The 18,503-nt window shown below is 33.1% G+C and overlaps 1 protein-coding gene across 1 annotated transcript; it reads left to right on the top strand.

Moving 5' to 3' along the window:
• LOC104750350 (CLAVATA3/ESR (CLE)-related protein 18-like) lies at positions 771–1,193 on the top strand. Its single transcript, XM_010472136.1, has one exon. The coding sequence runs from the start codon at positions 806–808 to the stop codon at positions 1,136–1,138; it is 333 nt and encodes a 110-aa protein (XP_010470438.1). The 5' UTR covers positions 771–805; the 3' UTR covers positions 1,139–1,193.

Raw genomic sequence — 18,503 nt, 5'->3', positions numbered from 1 at the left:
AAATGTTTACCTTGATTATAACACTGGTCACATGTTCGTTTAAGTTAATAATTTAATAAAAAACACGTCCAAACTAAACCAAAAACATTGATTGACATATGATAGCAACAACGACTCACAAATAAATAAACAAAATATATATAAGATTAGAATAAGGGAAAACAACAAAGTATATCCAAATTTAATACAAAAATGCACATAAAATCAATAATCTATAAAATATTTATGTTTTGACCATTCTTGACCATTCTTGAATTCAAATGAATTCATTTTGACCAATAATGCATTTATAAAAATATTTATGTTCATATGGTGGTGTCATTTTGACCATTCTTGAATTGTTTTTATGTTGAATTCAAGAATGGTCATAAAATCAATAATCTATAAAATCAATAATGCATTTTGACCATTCTTGAATTGTTTTTCCTCCGTATTTGTTTTGGATAACTAAGTCTACAACTTGTTCGGATTTGGTTGTACTTGGTCTTTAGTTTCAGTTCTCCTCTCCCTTTAATTTAATTTAATTTGGTTTTAGTTTCAGTTGACTTGGTTCTTCCTTCTGGGTACAGTAATATCTTTGCTATTTCCTTAGTGGAATATTCCACTAGAATACACATCTTCTAATTTACTTATTGATATATCTATATTATATACATTTGACTAGCTAGCTCCCTTAGTTAGCAANAAAAAAAAAAAAAAAAAAAAAAAAAATCCACTATAAAAAGGAAAAAGGAGGAACTAAGAGAGTAACCAACTAAAACAAAATTACAACAATTTTTTTTTAAAAGAAAAAAAGAGAAAAAAGATGCAAGTTTTGAATGAAGGTGCGGTATTAATCATAATGCTAATCTTGTTCCTAATGACGTCATCGATGGATGCTATTCGTGAAGAACCATCTTCGATTGGAATCGAGAGAAAGATCCCAAGTGGTCCTGATCCTATACATAATCCTCCTCCACCTTCACCAAAACAGCGCCATGTGATTGAAGTCGAGGAAAAACATATCCAACGGTCTTGGAATTATGAGGATTATGAGTCTCCTCATAAACGTAATCCTATATATAATAATTCTCCCCAGCCTTCACCAGATTCTCTGTCATTTGAGTGGAGTCGAGACAATATCAAATGGAATTCATAAAAACTTCTTTTATTAATATATGTTAATGTATGTTAATGTTTCACAGAATAAATGTAATGCTATTATAATAAAACCACATTCATTTTTTTTACAAGCAAAGAGAACGGGTTATTTTTCTAGTTAAAGCTGAAATTGAAAATTGATAAACAGAAAACTGCAGTGTTTGTAGATAGGACATTGTTTAAATGTTACATCAACTATGAATAAGCTGGTACTCTAACCATCCCTCCTATTAATTAAAAAAAATTAACAAACTAATACTCCAAGTAATTGGGGTATATTTTGGAAAAAAGGCCATTAAAAATAAGGTAACTTGATTCATGTATGAGAGAGGTAAAATTGTCATTTACCTGTTTTAAATTCATATATATGCAGGTTACGGGGTCGGATCTGCATTTTTTCAATTTTTAACCCTCCTTTTCGACCTCTTTAAAATAATAGACTTCTGTCATCTGTTACAAAAAAACACAAGTGGTTAGGTGATAAAACAATTCGACATCTTCTGTCAGAGGTATCAAATTTGAGAGGGCTGGACGTCAAATGAAAGTTTTCGCCTCATGAAGTTTTTTTTTTATCTGCTTTTTAAGTTAACTTTAATTTTTGTTTCTTATTATTTTGATTTAATTATTCTATTTCTTTATTCGTTTATTTTTTGTTTAACAATATATAATTTAATATTTAACAATATCATTTCAAAAAAACCGAATATGGCAGCATACATAAATCTCGAATATTTAACATTAATTGTGATTATCGGATAAATTTTCTAAAACTTGAAAATAAAGTTTTCAAAAATAAGAATATTACAGTATCCATAAATCTCAAATATTTTATTTAATTGTCATAATCGGAGGGATTAATGTTGATTTTGGTAACCAAATATATAAACTATGGATCTCGCAATTATTTCAAGTTTTCGAATATATTCAGATAAATTTAATTGGCGTGATTGGTTTAACCACAGCGTTTGTGGTTGCAGTTGCGGGAGATTGCGGAAGTGGGTGGTTGCGGTTTCAAGCGTTATTAAGCGTTTTGAGTGATTGGTTTAGCGTTTTAAAATGGGTGCGTTTGCGGGAGTTCACGACTGGTTGACCAGCGGATTCAGTAACGGTTAAAACATAATAAATGTAATATATTATTATGTAAATGTTTAAAAATACCAAAAAAATTATTAAATTTGATTTATAAATAAATTCATTAAAAAAATACTAAAATAATTATTTAAAAAACAAATAAATTTCATATTGAAATACTTAGTACTTTATGCATTTGGATTTTTACCAAAACTTTAATAAAGTAATTTGATAAATGACAAAACATATGTTTTAGATCATATATCTTCTTTCTTAAATCTCACACACTCAATAAGTTCAGTGGGGCAGTATTTGCATCGGTAATAATGATTAAACGAGGGTTGAGAAGAGTCACTCATGATTTTGTTTTTATATTTTTCACAAATAATCTTATTTTCTTAAATTTATGATGAAATGTTACATTTATTTAGATTTTTTTGAACTTATGTGCGATGTGCCATTAAATTTACATCAAGTTTTCTGGGTTATTGTTAATTGAAATTTTATTTTCTTCCAATTGTTTATTTTTAATATTCTCAAATCTCAATCGTATCCGTACTTCATTTTTTCCTATCCTTAATGAATAAAATAGTTAGTTAATAGATATATATATAAAAAAATATTTCATTATCATTGATTTGTTTCATGTTTTTTCTATAAAAAAAAAATATTCCAAACGCAATCGTCCGCAACTGCAAACGCTTGCGGGAAGCAGCTTTTGGAATTCAGTGGTTAGAAGCGGTTGAAAGCGATTTGGAGCGATTGGGAGTGGATTGTGTAATTGGTACCAATCTTTAGCAACCGCTACCTCCCGCAAATGCTGCGTTTGCGGGAGGTAGCGGGAGAACCAATCAACACTAGTAACAAAGTTTCCAAACATAAGAATATTACAATTTCCATAAATCTTGAATATTTAATTTAATTATTCATAATCTGAGCAATTAATGTTGATCTTGGTAACCAAATCTTTAAACTATGGATCCGGCAATTATCTCAAGTTTCTGAATATATCTAAATACTCGGTTAGCTGTTAAAACACTTAATCCGGAAAGATCTTCATATATTTATAGAAAATATATAGAAGTTATTGCGATTTACCGAATATAAATCTAAACTCTATAATTTGCATAATAATTTTTGGTTAGAACCCTAAACAAAAATTTTTGGTTTGAAAATATAGTCTCATCAGCTTCGTTTAAAAATCTCTAAACATACCAAACCCAGTCAAAATGTTAGCCGCTCCTCTTCTCATTACTCCCATAAAGTCTCTAAAACCACGAAATATTTTCATATTTGGAGGCAATACACCACGAAAATCGGATAAACAATTGAGATGTTTTTGGACGATGATGCCATAAGAAGTTTCTTAACGTTTATTTATTTTGCATATATTTTGTTATTTCAGATACTTAATTTATTTTATTATTTTGTAGGGTGATAATATTGTTGCTAACGTCAAAAATGATCAAATCAAAAGGTTTGAAAAAACACTCAAACAAGTATCTTGGAACCTTATTTCAACATTTGGTTTAACTCTTACTTATGGTACCTACAAGGTTTCTGATCTGAAGTTTAAGATTTGTTTTACATCTAGAACGAGTGTGAACAACTGTGATAACATATCCGATGATATGTTTCTTTCATTAGCCAGCTATGATGCAATACTAGCTGGGCAGCAAACACACAAGTTTCTTATTGGGTAAGTTTTTGTATTAAATATACAGTTTTAACAAACTCGCTTTAATAATAATTTGCCGAATATTTAAATTCAGATTTTCTTGGTATGTTGACTATGGTGAAATCAAAGAGGTAACAACCTCTAACAAACCAACTACGAAAACTGATTTCCACGTGAGAAACAATGAGTAAGCGTTAAATACAAAGTCTATCATTCGTATTATGTTTATAGAAAGCATATGTTTGATTTTTTCAAGAAAATGTATACATAAAATAAGCTTATTTCAATATAGTTATTACATAGGGATACTCATCTACTTTAATGCCCGTAACCTAGAAACGTTGTTGTTGCCGAGCGACACCAAAGGGTGCCAGACACTAGCAACGTTTCGGGTTAGTCAGTTTGGTTTGTTCTCCGATTTTGTGCAGTTTAGCGGTTTTAGAGAACCCTAAACTTTCCTTATAAAAAGAGAATGCCCTTTTCGTGTTAGGGTTCCTTGGGGCAGCCAACACCAACATCCACATACATACATCGCGGATTGGTCCGGGATGGCTTCTATGGAGCAACGTTTGAAGGATGAAACAAAGTTCGATATGCCTGAAATTTGGTGGGGAACTTCATGGTGCTATAGGCTCCATATCCAAAAGTTTGTTGGTTTGTGAATTCATCGGGTGTTAATATGGAGGTTTAGCATGGATGGTTTTGTGGCAATGTTGGGGTGTCGATAGACACCACGGTGGTGTCGGTCGACACCAGCATGTTGTTGTGTGATTGGTCATTGGAGAACGACTGGAGTTAGTGTAGGTTGAAGCGGATCGTTGGTGAAGTGACGTCCAGCCCATCTTAATTGTTACTTGGTCGCTTAGGGGTAGTTGGTTGTGCGACTAAGTATCAAAATGAATTGGTGTTTAGGATATGTTATTAAGTGAAACTTGTTCCTGGAAGCGGAGACAAGTGGTTTGTCCGAGTGGATGTCGAAGGAGTTTGATGCGGAGTGATCGGAGTCAACAAATGTAAGGTTCTTATACGCTGAAGTACGTTTGTATGACTGTGTTTTGTGGATGTGGAGAATGGCTTAGTTAGACCTAGTCTATGTTTGTGGATGTTTTTATAAGAATAGAGCTAGTCTATGTTTGTGGATGTTTTTATAAGAAGCGATATCTACGCTATTTGTCTCGTCAGAATTATGGGATTTTGGTGAGATCGTTTTCCGTGGATCATGTATGAGGATTGGGAATCCATGTGCAGTCGTTTCATGTCACTTCAAGAAAACCCCATATTTGCGACTCCCAGAATTGTCGCAAAACTGTCGTAAATACCTACTTTGATTATGCAGGAGCATATTAGACGCATCCAAACTCATGAGATACATCATCAATATCTTGGTCATAACATTCAGAATGAGCTGATTTCTCTTCTCGCTTATAAGGTCAGGTTTTCTATCTCAAGTGTTATTAAAGAGGCAAGATACCTTTCTTTTATCCTTGATTGTACACCTGACGTGAGTCATCAAGAACAAATGAGTATGATAGTACGATGCGTAAATATGTCAAATGAAAGGATAAAAATAGAAGAGTATTTCTTAGAGTTTCTAAAAGTAGATGATACCTGAGAAGTAGGCCTCTTTAAAGACAAAATGCTCTTAAGTCACTTGATCTTGATATTAAGAATGTGAGAGGACAAGGTTACACTAATGGTTCTGATATGAAAAGAAAACACCAAGGAGTTCAAAAGCGAATGCTAGAAATAAATCCGAAAGTATTGTTTATGCCATGTTCCTGTCATAGCTTGAATCTAGTTGTTAGTGACATGGCACATTCTTGCTTGAAAGTTATATCTTTTTTTGGGATTGTGCAACGCATATATACTTTATTTTCAGGCTCTACCAAAAGATGGAATGTTTTACTTAAGCATGTTCCATGTTTTACGGTAAAAATTCTTTCTAATACTCAATGGGAGAGTCAAATCAAAAGTGTCAAGGCTATAAGATATCAAACTCCTCAAATAAGGTCAGCTTTACTAGAATTATATACTTTGTGTGATGATGCCATATCAAAGAGTGAAAATGAAAGTTTGGTAGATGCACTTGTTATTTTGCATGACATTTTGTTTGCTATTAACTTGGTGAGTAAGTACTTACAAGCTAAAACTATGTGTATTGGTAATGCAATGAAGCAAGTAGAAGGTGTGATGTCTTTTTTTGAAAAATATAGAAATTATGGATTTAGCTCAAGTATGACTATAGCTAAAGGTCTTGCTGATGATATGGATGTTGATGTCGTATTTCCAAGTAAGTGTCGGAGGTTTAGGAAAAAACAGTTTGACGAGAACAATTATGATGAAGTAATTCAAACACATGAGGATGCTTTTAAAATTGATTATTTTTTGGTTGTAGTGGATATGACAATTGATTCTTTGAGAAGTAGATTTGAGAAAATGAGAACATTTGAGACTGTTTTTGGATTTTTATATAATTCAGTGAAACTAAAGTCACTTGATGCTATTGAATTAAGAGAAAGGTGAAATAATTTTCATAATACATTTTCTCATTGTGGTTTATCGGATGTTGATTTGGATGACCTTTTCTCTGAGTTAAGAATATTGCAGGTGACTTTACGGGATGAAGCAATGACACATATTTGAGGTTCTTGAGTTTGTAAAAAATATTGGTTGTTATCCAAACATTGTTACTGCTTATCGACTTTTACTAACAACTCATATGACAGTAGCATCAGCGGAAAGGAGTTTCTCTAAGCTAAAATTGTTGAAAAAATATTTGAGATCATCAATGTGTCAAGAAAGATTGAACGGTTTACCAATTTTATGCATTGAAAAATATATTTTGGAGAGTTTGGATTTTGAAACAATTGTCACTGATTTTGCATCAACAAATGGTAGAATGAAACGTTACATATGATCATTATTCTCTTGAAATTAATGATACAATCTCTTTTGTTTTAGATCTAGCTACCTTGTAGTTGGAGTGCATGTGTGGACGAACCCTTGAAGTTCTAAACCAATTTTTTTTTTAACTACAACAAAAAAAAACTTTTTCTTTTGGTAGTGATCTAGTGTTTTTTTTTTTACTTTGTTTGATATCTAAATTTTATCATATTTATTGGGAATTTGTTTTTTTTAATAAAAGGTCCATTTTAAGTGTTTTGCTTAAGGTTGCCAAAATTGTTAAGACGGGGCTGTAAAACAGAGTAGCAAAATGGTCGCAAAACAAGTAGCAAAATCTTTGCACAATTACTAGCAAATTAGTTGCAAATAATCAGAGTAGCAAAATTTGTAACAAGTTAGTCGCACTTGTTACTCTATTGTGATTCTCATGTTTCAGTCACAATACAAATTTTTGAAATCTATAATTTTTGACCATTTATGTTGATATCAATCAACAATAAGCACTCCTGATTGTATTATGTAGTATACCTAATAGTTAAGGAGCTTAAAATATTGTTTTCATACCTTTGTTTTGAAATTTTCATAAAATTACAAACCTTCTTATAAAATAACAATAACTCTTTAGAACATTTTAGATATAATGAAAATTTTGTGTCTAAATATTGAAATGGAAAGCTTTGACAAAGTTTATATGAATTATATTGATAAACTTAAAGTAAAAATATGTATGAAATATTTTAATATTTCTCTAATGTGAAATATCAAATTAAAAAAATCGAGAGTTACTAACTAGTCGCAAAACAGTAACTAATTCGGATGTTAGACACAAAACCGTTGCAACAGAAGTAGCAAATTAGTCGCAAAGTTCGTAGCAACTTCGTCGCAAAAAATAAGAGTTAAAAAATTCATAACACATTAGTCACAAATTGTTACTGTATTCTGATTTTCTGCTTTCAGTCACAATACAAATTTTTGAAATCTATAATTTTTTACCACTTATGTTGAATCATTTAATAATAAGCACTCATGATTGTATTATAAAGTATATCAAATAGTTTAAGAGATAAAAATATTGTTTTGATACCTTTGTTTTAAAATTTGGATAAAATCACAAACCTTCTTATGAAATAACATATAACTCTTTATAGTGAATCAGATATTATTAAAGTTCTATGTCTAAATATTGAAATGGAATGCTTTCACAACGTTGATATGATTGAGATTGATCAACTTAAAGTAGAAATGTATATAGAAACTTGTTAACATTTCTCTAATTTGAAACTTCAAATCAAAATACCTAGAGTTGCTAAATAGTCGCAAAACAGTATCTAATTCAGGTGTTCGACGCAAAACCGTTGCAAAGGGTGTAGCAAATTAGACCAAATGGAGTAGCAACTTCATTGCAAAAAATAGGAATTGCAAAATTCGTAACACGTCGCAAATAAATAAACTTGTGACCGGAAATTATGTTGCAAAAGGTTGCTAATATGCAACTCTTTATTTTTAATAAACAGATGTCACTGATCCATCTCAAATTGCGATGATTTAGCGGTGATATATGCTTCTTCATAAATTTACGACTATTTTGTTTCCACCCGAACATTCGTCATTTAATAATCTCAAATAAACTGCAAAGTAGTCGCTATTCTTTGCGACCAAAATAAGAGTCACAAATGGTAGTCCCTAAATGCAGGTTTTCTTTTAGTGTATATTGTGTACTCTTTGGGGTAAATTTTCTGAAACACTTAATCAAGCTTGTCAAGAGTCTATCGGTGGTGTTGTTTTCTGACTAATAAGTTTTGCCAAAGTCGATGTATATAATGGTAACCCCTCTATATTTTCTAACTTAACGATGACGTACAAATTTATAAAAAATGTGATTTTAAATTTAAATATTACTACACATTTATGCAGATGTCCAGACTGTCTCAAATTTGTTTGACTCTTCACGAGTTTTGATTAACACAGACATAACTCAAGTTAAGATCTTAAAAAACTGCTAGTTTTTTTATAAGTAGTATTCAATAATTTACATTCTTATTAAATTATTTTGTAACAATATTTGTTCCATTCTAAAATAAGGCTTCTCAATGCTAGCTTGCAGTTGACCATCATAGATTCTTTGCAACGAAAAGCTTTTTTTTGGGGGAATATAAGAAGAATTAGAAGAATATAGAATGTTGACTATCAAAGAAGTTCTTAATGCATATGAGGCATATAATTTTCAAACTGTACATAATTGTATTAATTGTTATGTTTATACACACGTAATAAACAGTAAATTATCTACTTGTAGGTCGGGATATGTCGCAACGTTGGTACAATATATGAAATTGATACAGACTATTCTTGGGTCTACTTATCATGTAGGCAATGCAACAAAAATACCATCATTGAAAAAGCCATTAAGTTGGAAAATGAAAAACATAAACCTAAGCCAAAATTTTTGTGTGAGGTCTGCAAAGACTATGCCTAATCTGTCACTCCAAAGTAAGTTTCATGAAACATATGTTCTAATCATATTTATGGACTTAATCAACTATAGTCGTAACTTCAATAATAATAAACTCACTATTCCAAAAATTATGATTCAGATTTTGGATACACCCTAAAATCATGGACCAAACCGGAGAAACAAAATGTATGGTGTTTGACAATTTCTTTGCAAAAATTGTTGGAAGAAAAGCTGTTGAACTTCTTAACGATAGCTATGATCAGGTAAATTTATCTAATAGAAGTGTCGATATTCATAAATTGAACAACATAATACTTAACTATTTAGTAATACATATATATGATTAGGTTGAGGATTCTGAAGCTATGCCTCAAGAAGTTAAAGATTTGGTTGAGAAGACATTTCAGTTTCTCCTTTCTATCGAGCCAAAAAATATTCATAGGAGTTGTGTCATTTACAACGTTGCTGCTGTTTATTTAAAAGGAAAAACAACTCCTCTTGAGATTGTTGACTAAGACATATATGTTGATCTCTCTTCTATCATATCCGATGAACAGGTAACATATATCATATTACTTTCAAATATGTATTTAACCTATTAATTTCTATTTATCTAGTGGTTATACGATAATTGTAGGGTCATTTAATGATTATTGATGGTTTGGAGACAACATTAGTAGATTTGTCTACTTCTTCATCTTCCTAATCAAAAAGGGGTTCAAGTAATGTCATAGAAGGAGATGACCAATCATCTAAGCAGAGCCGTCGCACAACATATTGGGGCCACAAGCCCAAAACCATATGAATGCTGATTTTTCAGTGGACCAAAGAAAGAAAAAAAATTGTAATAATCGATGGTGTTAAGGGACGATGTGACAACCCGTCCTGCTGACCCCACTAGCCCCCCGCTAACTGTCCCAACGAACCGTCCGTGGACTCCGCTAGCGGTCCAAACGGACCCAACATGGCCTGTAGGGCATCGATCCTAACCCTTCACTGTAGACAGGAACTAATCATTCAAATCCACCAGTAGGTTATTGGTGTAGGAAGGTTGTTAAAAGGTGGGGACCAGGGTTCGAGGAACGTCTGACGCACCAATAACCTACTGGTGGATTGTGATATCCATAGTGAGGGGTTAGGATCGATGCCCTGCAGGGCCAGCTTGCAGCCTATAGGAGCAAGCTAGTGGAGGGGGGCTAATGGGGTCCACGGAACGGGTTGTCATAGACGAACACAAGATCTCAGACACATTTTTGTTCACCTTTACCACTACACTAATGAGACATCACTGAAATTTTAAGGCTAAAAATCTACATATTATTTTCGAGCTGGAGGCACATGCTTCAGCAGCCTGGGCTTGGGCCGGCTCTGCATCTACGTCGAAAAACATTGTTCAAAGATGGCAAATTTGGATGATGTTAAGCTACTGGTGGTTCAGATAAACTAATCCGTAAGTTGGACTAAATGGCAAAAGATGGTGATGGTATGATATTGGTTTGAACCCACTTTTTAAACCAGTGAGAAGAGGGATGTCTCCAATTAGTTTTTTTTTCTATTTGCTTCCTCTTTGAATAAAATTATAACTATTTTTGTTATATTTATTTTTCGGATTTCTTGGATAATGTTTTGTTTACAGTTTCATTATGAAAACATTTTTATTTTTCTATAGAAATTTTTTTAGTTTATTTCTTGTTTGAGTTTTTCAGTTCCTAGTTATCATAGAATCAAATTTGCAGATCAAAAATGTAATTAGAACATAATTTTAAAAGAAAAAATAGGGATAAAGATGAAGAAAAAAATGTAGTTAGAATAAATTTACAGTGAATTTAAATGTATTAACAATACAATTGTGTTCTTTTTGTGATATTATAAAACTCCTTGACTAACAACAAAATGTAAAGTGTTAAACATTAATGAAATATTTATTCCTAATATTTTTTCATCCTTAGTTTTTTATATTTTAAGTTTTTTGTTCTTAATATTTTTTTTTCTTTTGAAAAAATGAAATCCCGTCCCAAAGTAGATATGTCGATATTATATACCTAAAAAACCAAAACTAAAACCCAACTGAAATCCGATATTTGGATTTAATACCAATATTTACGAATTTTAAATTTTTAACAAAACTAATTTGTCTGTGCTACAACACGGGTTACTACGTAGTAAGAGATTAAACCAAATAAAGATCTTTTGAGTGAACTTTTGTGTAATATGCCCAATAATCAATCTACAAATTTTTAAATTCTAATAAATTATACGAAAATTGAAACCCAAATTTTTAGTCGGTTAGTAAAACCAACGATAAATTTTCTCCCTGGTAAAACTCCTTCCTTGTAAATGGTTGGTCAACAAAATACTTGACGAAATGGGGGAAGGAAATAATGATCAAATCAGTTGCTTTGACTCTCCCAACTAATCTTATGTCCTCCTTTAATCTTCCACAAGATTTGACATCTAAGTTAACAAGTGCTATTTCAATGTTTTGGTGGAGTTCTAATGGTAAGGATCGGTGGTTACACTGGGTGGCGTGGGATACGTTATACAAAGATAAGAGTGATGGTAGATTGGGATTTCCGGCTTTGGAATAATTTAAAGGTAAATTTCATGTATTAGCATAAGGTGAGTTTTTTTACCTGTTTTAGTCAAAAGCAAATGTTTCTTTCACAATTTAGTCACCAGCCAAATTTTGGACAGAAATACCATCGAACCAAACCACATGCAGTTAGTTTTGTTACAGCTGTATCTTTAGGGTAACTAATTTTAAGCCAGTTTAGTTAGCTATAGTGTATTAACTTTGACATTTAATATGTTAAAAAATAATATAATAAAATAATATTATAGGAGTGAGAGAGTATAATAAGTTTTATTTTTTCTTGTTTTCCATTTTTTCTCTTTTAACTTTTATAATTATTATTTTTTCTTATGTAATCTAAATTAATTTTAATTTTCTCTATCTTTTAAGTTCCATTTTTCTATTTTTTAAAATTATATATATAGATATATTTAATTTTTAATTTTGTCGTTCAAAATAATTTCAAATATTATTATTACCATGTTTGTACATGATAATGATTTGTGTGTTCATATTTACGTACACATTAAAATAATTTATATTAATGGTGAATAGCTTCTGTAATATGTTTGTTTACAAAAAACATTCAAAATGTGTACGTACACAAGTTATTTTAATTTACGTACATATGAACTTGTACGTACATATGAGCACAAAAGTTGTTTACAAAAAAACATTCAAACATGTACATATACAAGTTATTTTAATATCACATTTAAAACATGTACGTACACAAGTTATTTTAATGTACGTACACATGAATTTGTATGTACATATGAACACATAAATTGTTTACAAACAAAACATTCAAAACAATTACATACACAAATTATTTTAATCTACGTACATATGAACACTCAAGTTGTTTACAAAAAAAACATTCAAACATGTATGTATACAAGTTATTTTAATGTCACATTCAAAACATGTATGTACATTCAAAACGTATATGTGAGAGACACGATGACAATAGATTTGATAACTGTAAGGTGTTATATCACATTCTCTCACCATATTCTCAAAATTACAAATCGTAAATAATTTTTTATATTTTAGGCAACATAAATAATAAATATCTCATTCTTATGATTTTTTTTAGTGAAATTGTGGTATTTGACAAAATTATAAGCAATAAATTGATCTATGGACTTTATTATTTGGGTTACATATTAAGGTTATTTCAAGTAAATTTAATTTTCCTAATAAACTCACCGTTGACCATAGTTATAGAGATATGAAAAATATAAGCTATTTATATTCAGATGTACTAGTAAAAATATTTTGTTTAGTGTATGTTATGGTTTGATATACGTACACAAGATTCTTTTTTTTAGTGTACGTCCATAAGTCCGTTTTAATGAAGGATATAATTGTAATTTTGTAGTCATCTTCAACATATCTTCTTCTGCAACCTTAGCTAATATTGTCGTTGTTGTTCACCGGAAATTTTCTCATTTTCTTCTTCTCGCTAGAGTTCTAGACACTCAAACACATCAGAATTTCCTTCTATTTTTCTATTTTTCTTCTCTCCAGAGTTTTACAAACTCAAATTTGCCAGAAATTTCCTCCATTTCTACTTCTTGCCGGAATTTTACACATCAAACTCGCTGAATCTTCTAACAAACCCAAACACGCCAGAATTGTATACACCCAACTCCCCGGAATTGTACAGATCCAAACTCGCCAAATTAAGTAGCGTAATTATTAGAAAATCAAAGAAAACAAAAATTGGATGATTCAACTCGCTGAATCTTCTAACAAATCCAATGATTCACAATCCTACTCTAATTCATATAAAATGTTTTATACAAAACTATATCTAATCCACCAATTGAGTTTATAATGTACAACTAACATACGTACACTGCAACATAATAAATGTTTGGTACACAAACTAAAATCAGAGAAAAATATATAAAAAAAGTTGGGTTTACACATTCAACCTAGACTATAATCGAGGTGTTGTGTAAAACTATGCCAAATCCAACAACCAAAAACATATCTAATGTACAATGTATTTTATACACATACTGCCAAAGTATACATTTTCTGGTACACGAAACAAATTCAAAGAAATGATGTACATAACTAGGGTTTACACAACCATAAATCATGTACATGCACATCAATTTACTAATCTAAATCATCAATTTGTTTCATATTGGAGTGAAATTCATCTCTATTCGCCAAACACCACCAAATGAAATTCTTCTCGCCAGCATCTCTGCATGCATTTTAATCTTCTCTCGGATCTATACTTCCAATGCCTGTAAAATTTGAAGTGCAAAATGTTAGCAAATCCACCTTTAAAGTTTCTAATCTAAGAGACTGAAGAAATTATAGCATACGTACACAACAACAATGACGCATAGTAGTTTGGGATACCAAATATCTCAGTTTTATAGTTCTTTTTGAGCGTTAATTGCGTACATATATGAATTTCTTAAAAAAAAAAATCATCAGATTTTTTTTTTTTTTTGTAAAACACGGTTTACAATAGATAAAACCCACAACTTTCAACAACAAAAAAATTAGGTTTTCGAAACTGATTTCCAAATAATTGGTTTTAGGGTACCTAAATCACTTGAAGGGAAATAATTCACATTATTACCTTATGGTTTGCTCGCAAAAGATCTTCAAAAGAAACAAATAGAAGAACCATACTCCTCTAATCGACCATATGTGTTAAGCAGCTTAATTATATTCCGAAAATACGAGAGAACAAGACAGTTCTCTTCTTTTTCTCGTTGGAAATTTATTTTCAGATTTTTAACGGAAAATATTTCCTATGTTTTTTAACTGAATTTCCCAAATCGATAGTCGTTGTATTATCTCTCAACTCAATTATTAATTAACCTTGTGTATTTGAGGATTTTAGAGAATTATTGAAATAAGGATTTCTCCTCAATATCATAATTTTTAGGGGTGAAAGAGATTAATTTTTTGGCTTCCTCTCTCTTGTTCTTTGTTCTTTGAGAGAAATCGGTTCGTACAAGTGAACAGTTGAGTTATAAAAACCAAATAGATCCAGCTTCTTTGCAAGTGTATTTTTGTCCAAATTTTTCTAGTGGCTATTCCATGAAAACTTTGATCTCTTTGTTAAACCGTGAAAGAATAAGTCAAACTAGTGTGATATGTAAAAATTACTTTTAATTTCATTACGCGATATTAGCTTAGAAGTATTGGCGCTTGATACAATATCTAAATTTCATGTTGTCTTGTGTGATGAGGGGTAAGTATTTTAGGAATAAACACCTGTTATTGGCCAAAAAATCGTATTCTCCGTCGTTCGGCTTGAAAATATTCTTTTCTACCAAATACTTGGTGGAACGTGGTATGCGTGTACGATAGGTTCAGAGTGTAATATCTCGGTGTACAGAGATCCTTGGATACCGGATCGGTATCCTCGACCGGCGAATGGGAGAAAGCGGATTTACCATCCAAATTTAGTGGTGAATCTTTTGATTAATCCTGTCATTAAAAAGTGGCATTTGCCAATCCTTGTGGAGTTTATGGATCCAGAGGATATCCATGTTAGCAAGGTTTTATGCCACACCGGTTGGTTTGGTTTTTTTTAAAATACAGAAAATATTCCGTAAAATCAGGTTATAAACTAGCACGGGAGATGGTTGATGATATTGAGATTGGCCCCACTAGTACTGCTCTCTGCTCTCAGGTCTGGAAACTTAAAGTCGTTCCAAAAGTAAACATTTTCTTTGGAAAATTGTCTCTGTTTCTCATGCGGTGATGGACCCGGCTTGCTCACCGAGGTGTTCACTGCGACCCCTAGTGTAAGAGGTGTGACTCTACAGTCGCGGGAAGTTTAGGATTTATCCCCAGTTAAGATTGTGCCAAGGGTATTTCCGTGTGATTCGGTGTTCTCGATTTTGGATTTTATTTTCTGGAGGGGAGACTCCTCAATCAGGAGATTCAGAGCAAGTTCTCTAGCTACCTTGGATTTTATGGTCGATCTAGAAGGCTAGAAATAAATTATATATAACTAGAGGTTGAGCCACAAGATATCATTGACCAAGCTTTGGGTGAAAAATCAGCATGGGAGGAGGAGAATTCCGTGTCGGAGGTTTTTGTGGGCCCATCTGATCCCTTCCCTGACCCTGAACCTTTACCCTTTTTCAGATTGACGGTTCTTGGAAAACAACAGATATGCATTCCGGCTTGGATGGTAGTGCTGTAATGGTGAGGAGATGACCTTAATGTTGGGACCGAAGTGTCTTCGCCAGAGTTCCATCCCCTTTTCATTCGAATCTAGAAGCATTATTGTAGGTCATGGAGGGCCACTACAAGAAAATGAGTCCATCGTCACGTAATATTCCGTCATAATAATTTTTTTCGTCACAATAAAAATATTGTTACGAATTTGTGACGATTGGTGAGTGGTTATAATGCAGTGGTCACAATTTTTTTTTAGTCTCTAAAACGTCACACGAGTTGCGACTAAATCATACGTATCTATTTCGTCACCAAATGTAACGATTTGTAAACGTATCTAAAATGTCATAATGATTAACTCAAACCCGTAATGCATTTTGTTACTATTATTACGTTATGATGATTAACTCATCACAACCAACCATTAGTGTCAAAATGATTACAGTTAATGACCAAAACCATCGTCTCCTATTTTTCTTAATATTATTGTTTTTTTAAATTATTGTCACAATGATACATAAGCTATATATTAATAATTTCAACAAACTTATATAATAAAATAATTTTATTAATTTATAAATTAAAGTAAACAAAACCAATATGAAAAACTGGAGTATTATTAATATACAAAATAAAGCTAAACCAAACTTAATTAACTAGCCACTCCATTGGGAACTTGTGGAGGAATAGATGTTTTCAATATCAAGTGCTTGGAGACATCATGACTCTTTTTCAATTCATTTTCAAGTTTTTCAAGTCATTGGAAACACTGAAAAATCATCCAAAGACATAGAAATCCCATTTTCGAGCCTTGTTTTGATATTCCATCGAGCCTTGTTATGACAAATTTTTTTTTGTCTCAGTCTAACGTCACAATGTCCCATTTTTCTTGTAGTGGGCATTCTATTTGGAGGGTTCCCCTGTTAGCGTTTTGAGATGGATTTTCTGAGTCGGTCATAATGATCCAGATCCCAGACGATTGGCCGTCTTTTTCAGCTTATTGGATGATTTCATTTTACTCAAAGAGTTGTTTCCAATTTTATCCCTCTCTTGGATTCCACGTGCATAAAACTCGAAGGCGGATTGTCACGCTCGAGCTCCGCGTTCTCTTTGTGATGTGAGCACCGTATCGGAGACGTGGCCAGGAACACTCGCACCAGATCCGGACACCGACGGAACACCTGTATCACCCGCGGCACAACTCGGAGCCAGCTTGGCTAGGATCACTCCCGGTGCAACCATGTGGAGCAAGAGCTCATCCAGGACTTCCAAGCAAAGGATCAACCACTTCGTCCAAGCCTTCGTCCAAGAAGACCAAGAGATCGACTCGGCCAAGGCAACTGTCGGCGAGACCGTCCGTACGGCCTTCGTCCTTACCCAAGGATGAGGGCGCCAAAGACGGTAGGATCATGACTCGTACTCTTTTTCCTTACTTCGGGTTTTTCCCAAGAGACTTACTGGAGAAGGTTTTAACGAGGCGACGAGTCCTACCGCACAACACCGCGTTTAACCCAAGGATGCCTGCAAAGCCTCGTTTAACATCGGTGACGTGCCTTTCTATTTGTCTTTTTCCCTTAAACTTTGCGTTTTGAACGTTTGCAGAATCTTCCCTTGTGAACGTTGGGATAGTGTGACGTGTGTGGCCTTGTTTAAACCACATAAGAGGGCGACATGTTCACCGTCTGTGGAGACGCATCAAGGGCAAACGTGTGCGGACCATAGCGAGTCCGCGTGTCCCTAGTCCCCTCTAAACCCTTACACTATTTAAGTTCCCAACGCCACTAGCTTAGACTCTTTAGACTTGAATGAAATCATAATATTCCAAAGAGTGAATCTTTGCTTCTTGTCTCAACCCTCTTTCTTGCAACAAAGTCCGGCACTTGGCTTGAAAGAAACCCTAGAAGGACTGATCCGGGATCGTTCTTCTTCTAGTCGGCGTACGACGCTCACCACCACTCGTGTACACCGCCGGTTCAATCTGTACCGCCTCCCGCACATGGCGTTCTTTGATCGTTAGTTGTGTCCCACTTTGACTCCTTCATCCTCTAGCGAACCGAGGTCGAGTTTCTTACTCGGTTCGCTAGCCACTGTCCGTTCTCCCTGGCCCGTCTGTCCGCTACCGTGTTCAGCCGTCCGTACCATCGATTTCACACCACCTTCCATTCTATTATGTATTCTACTCGTCCATTTCCCCTCAAATCTCGTCTCCATAATCCTTCCTCACTCTACTTTCATTCCACCTCCCTTTGTCCAAGAAAAGTATTTATCTTTACGTCCGTGCGACGACGTAGAACTCTGTCCGAGCCTTTAGGCCCTCCGACGTTCACATCAGCTGGTATCAAAGCTAAAAGGTTCTACCCAAAGGTTGTATCTTTCTGAAACCAGATCTTTTCCCTTCTATCATTAGAGATTTCGTTTTTGTCAAGTGCGGTTTCTTTTCGCGTCCTTAGAGTCGCGTATATCTGCTAGTTTTCGACTTATGCGTAGTACCATCGTTAAATCGTTTGTTTCTG

The sequence above is a fragment of the Camelina sativa genome, chromosome 16 (genome assembly GCF_000633955.1).
Source record: "Camelina sativa cultivar DH55 chromosome 16, Cs, whole genome shotgun sequence".
NCBI lineage: Eukaryota > Viridiplantae > Streptophyta > Magnoliopsida > Brassicales > Brassicaceae > Camelina > Camelina sativa.
This window is presented reverse-complemented; position numbering and strand designations above follow the sequence as displayed.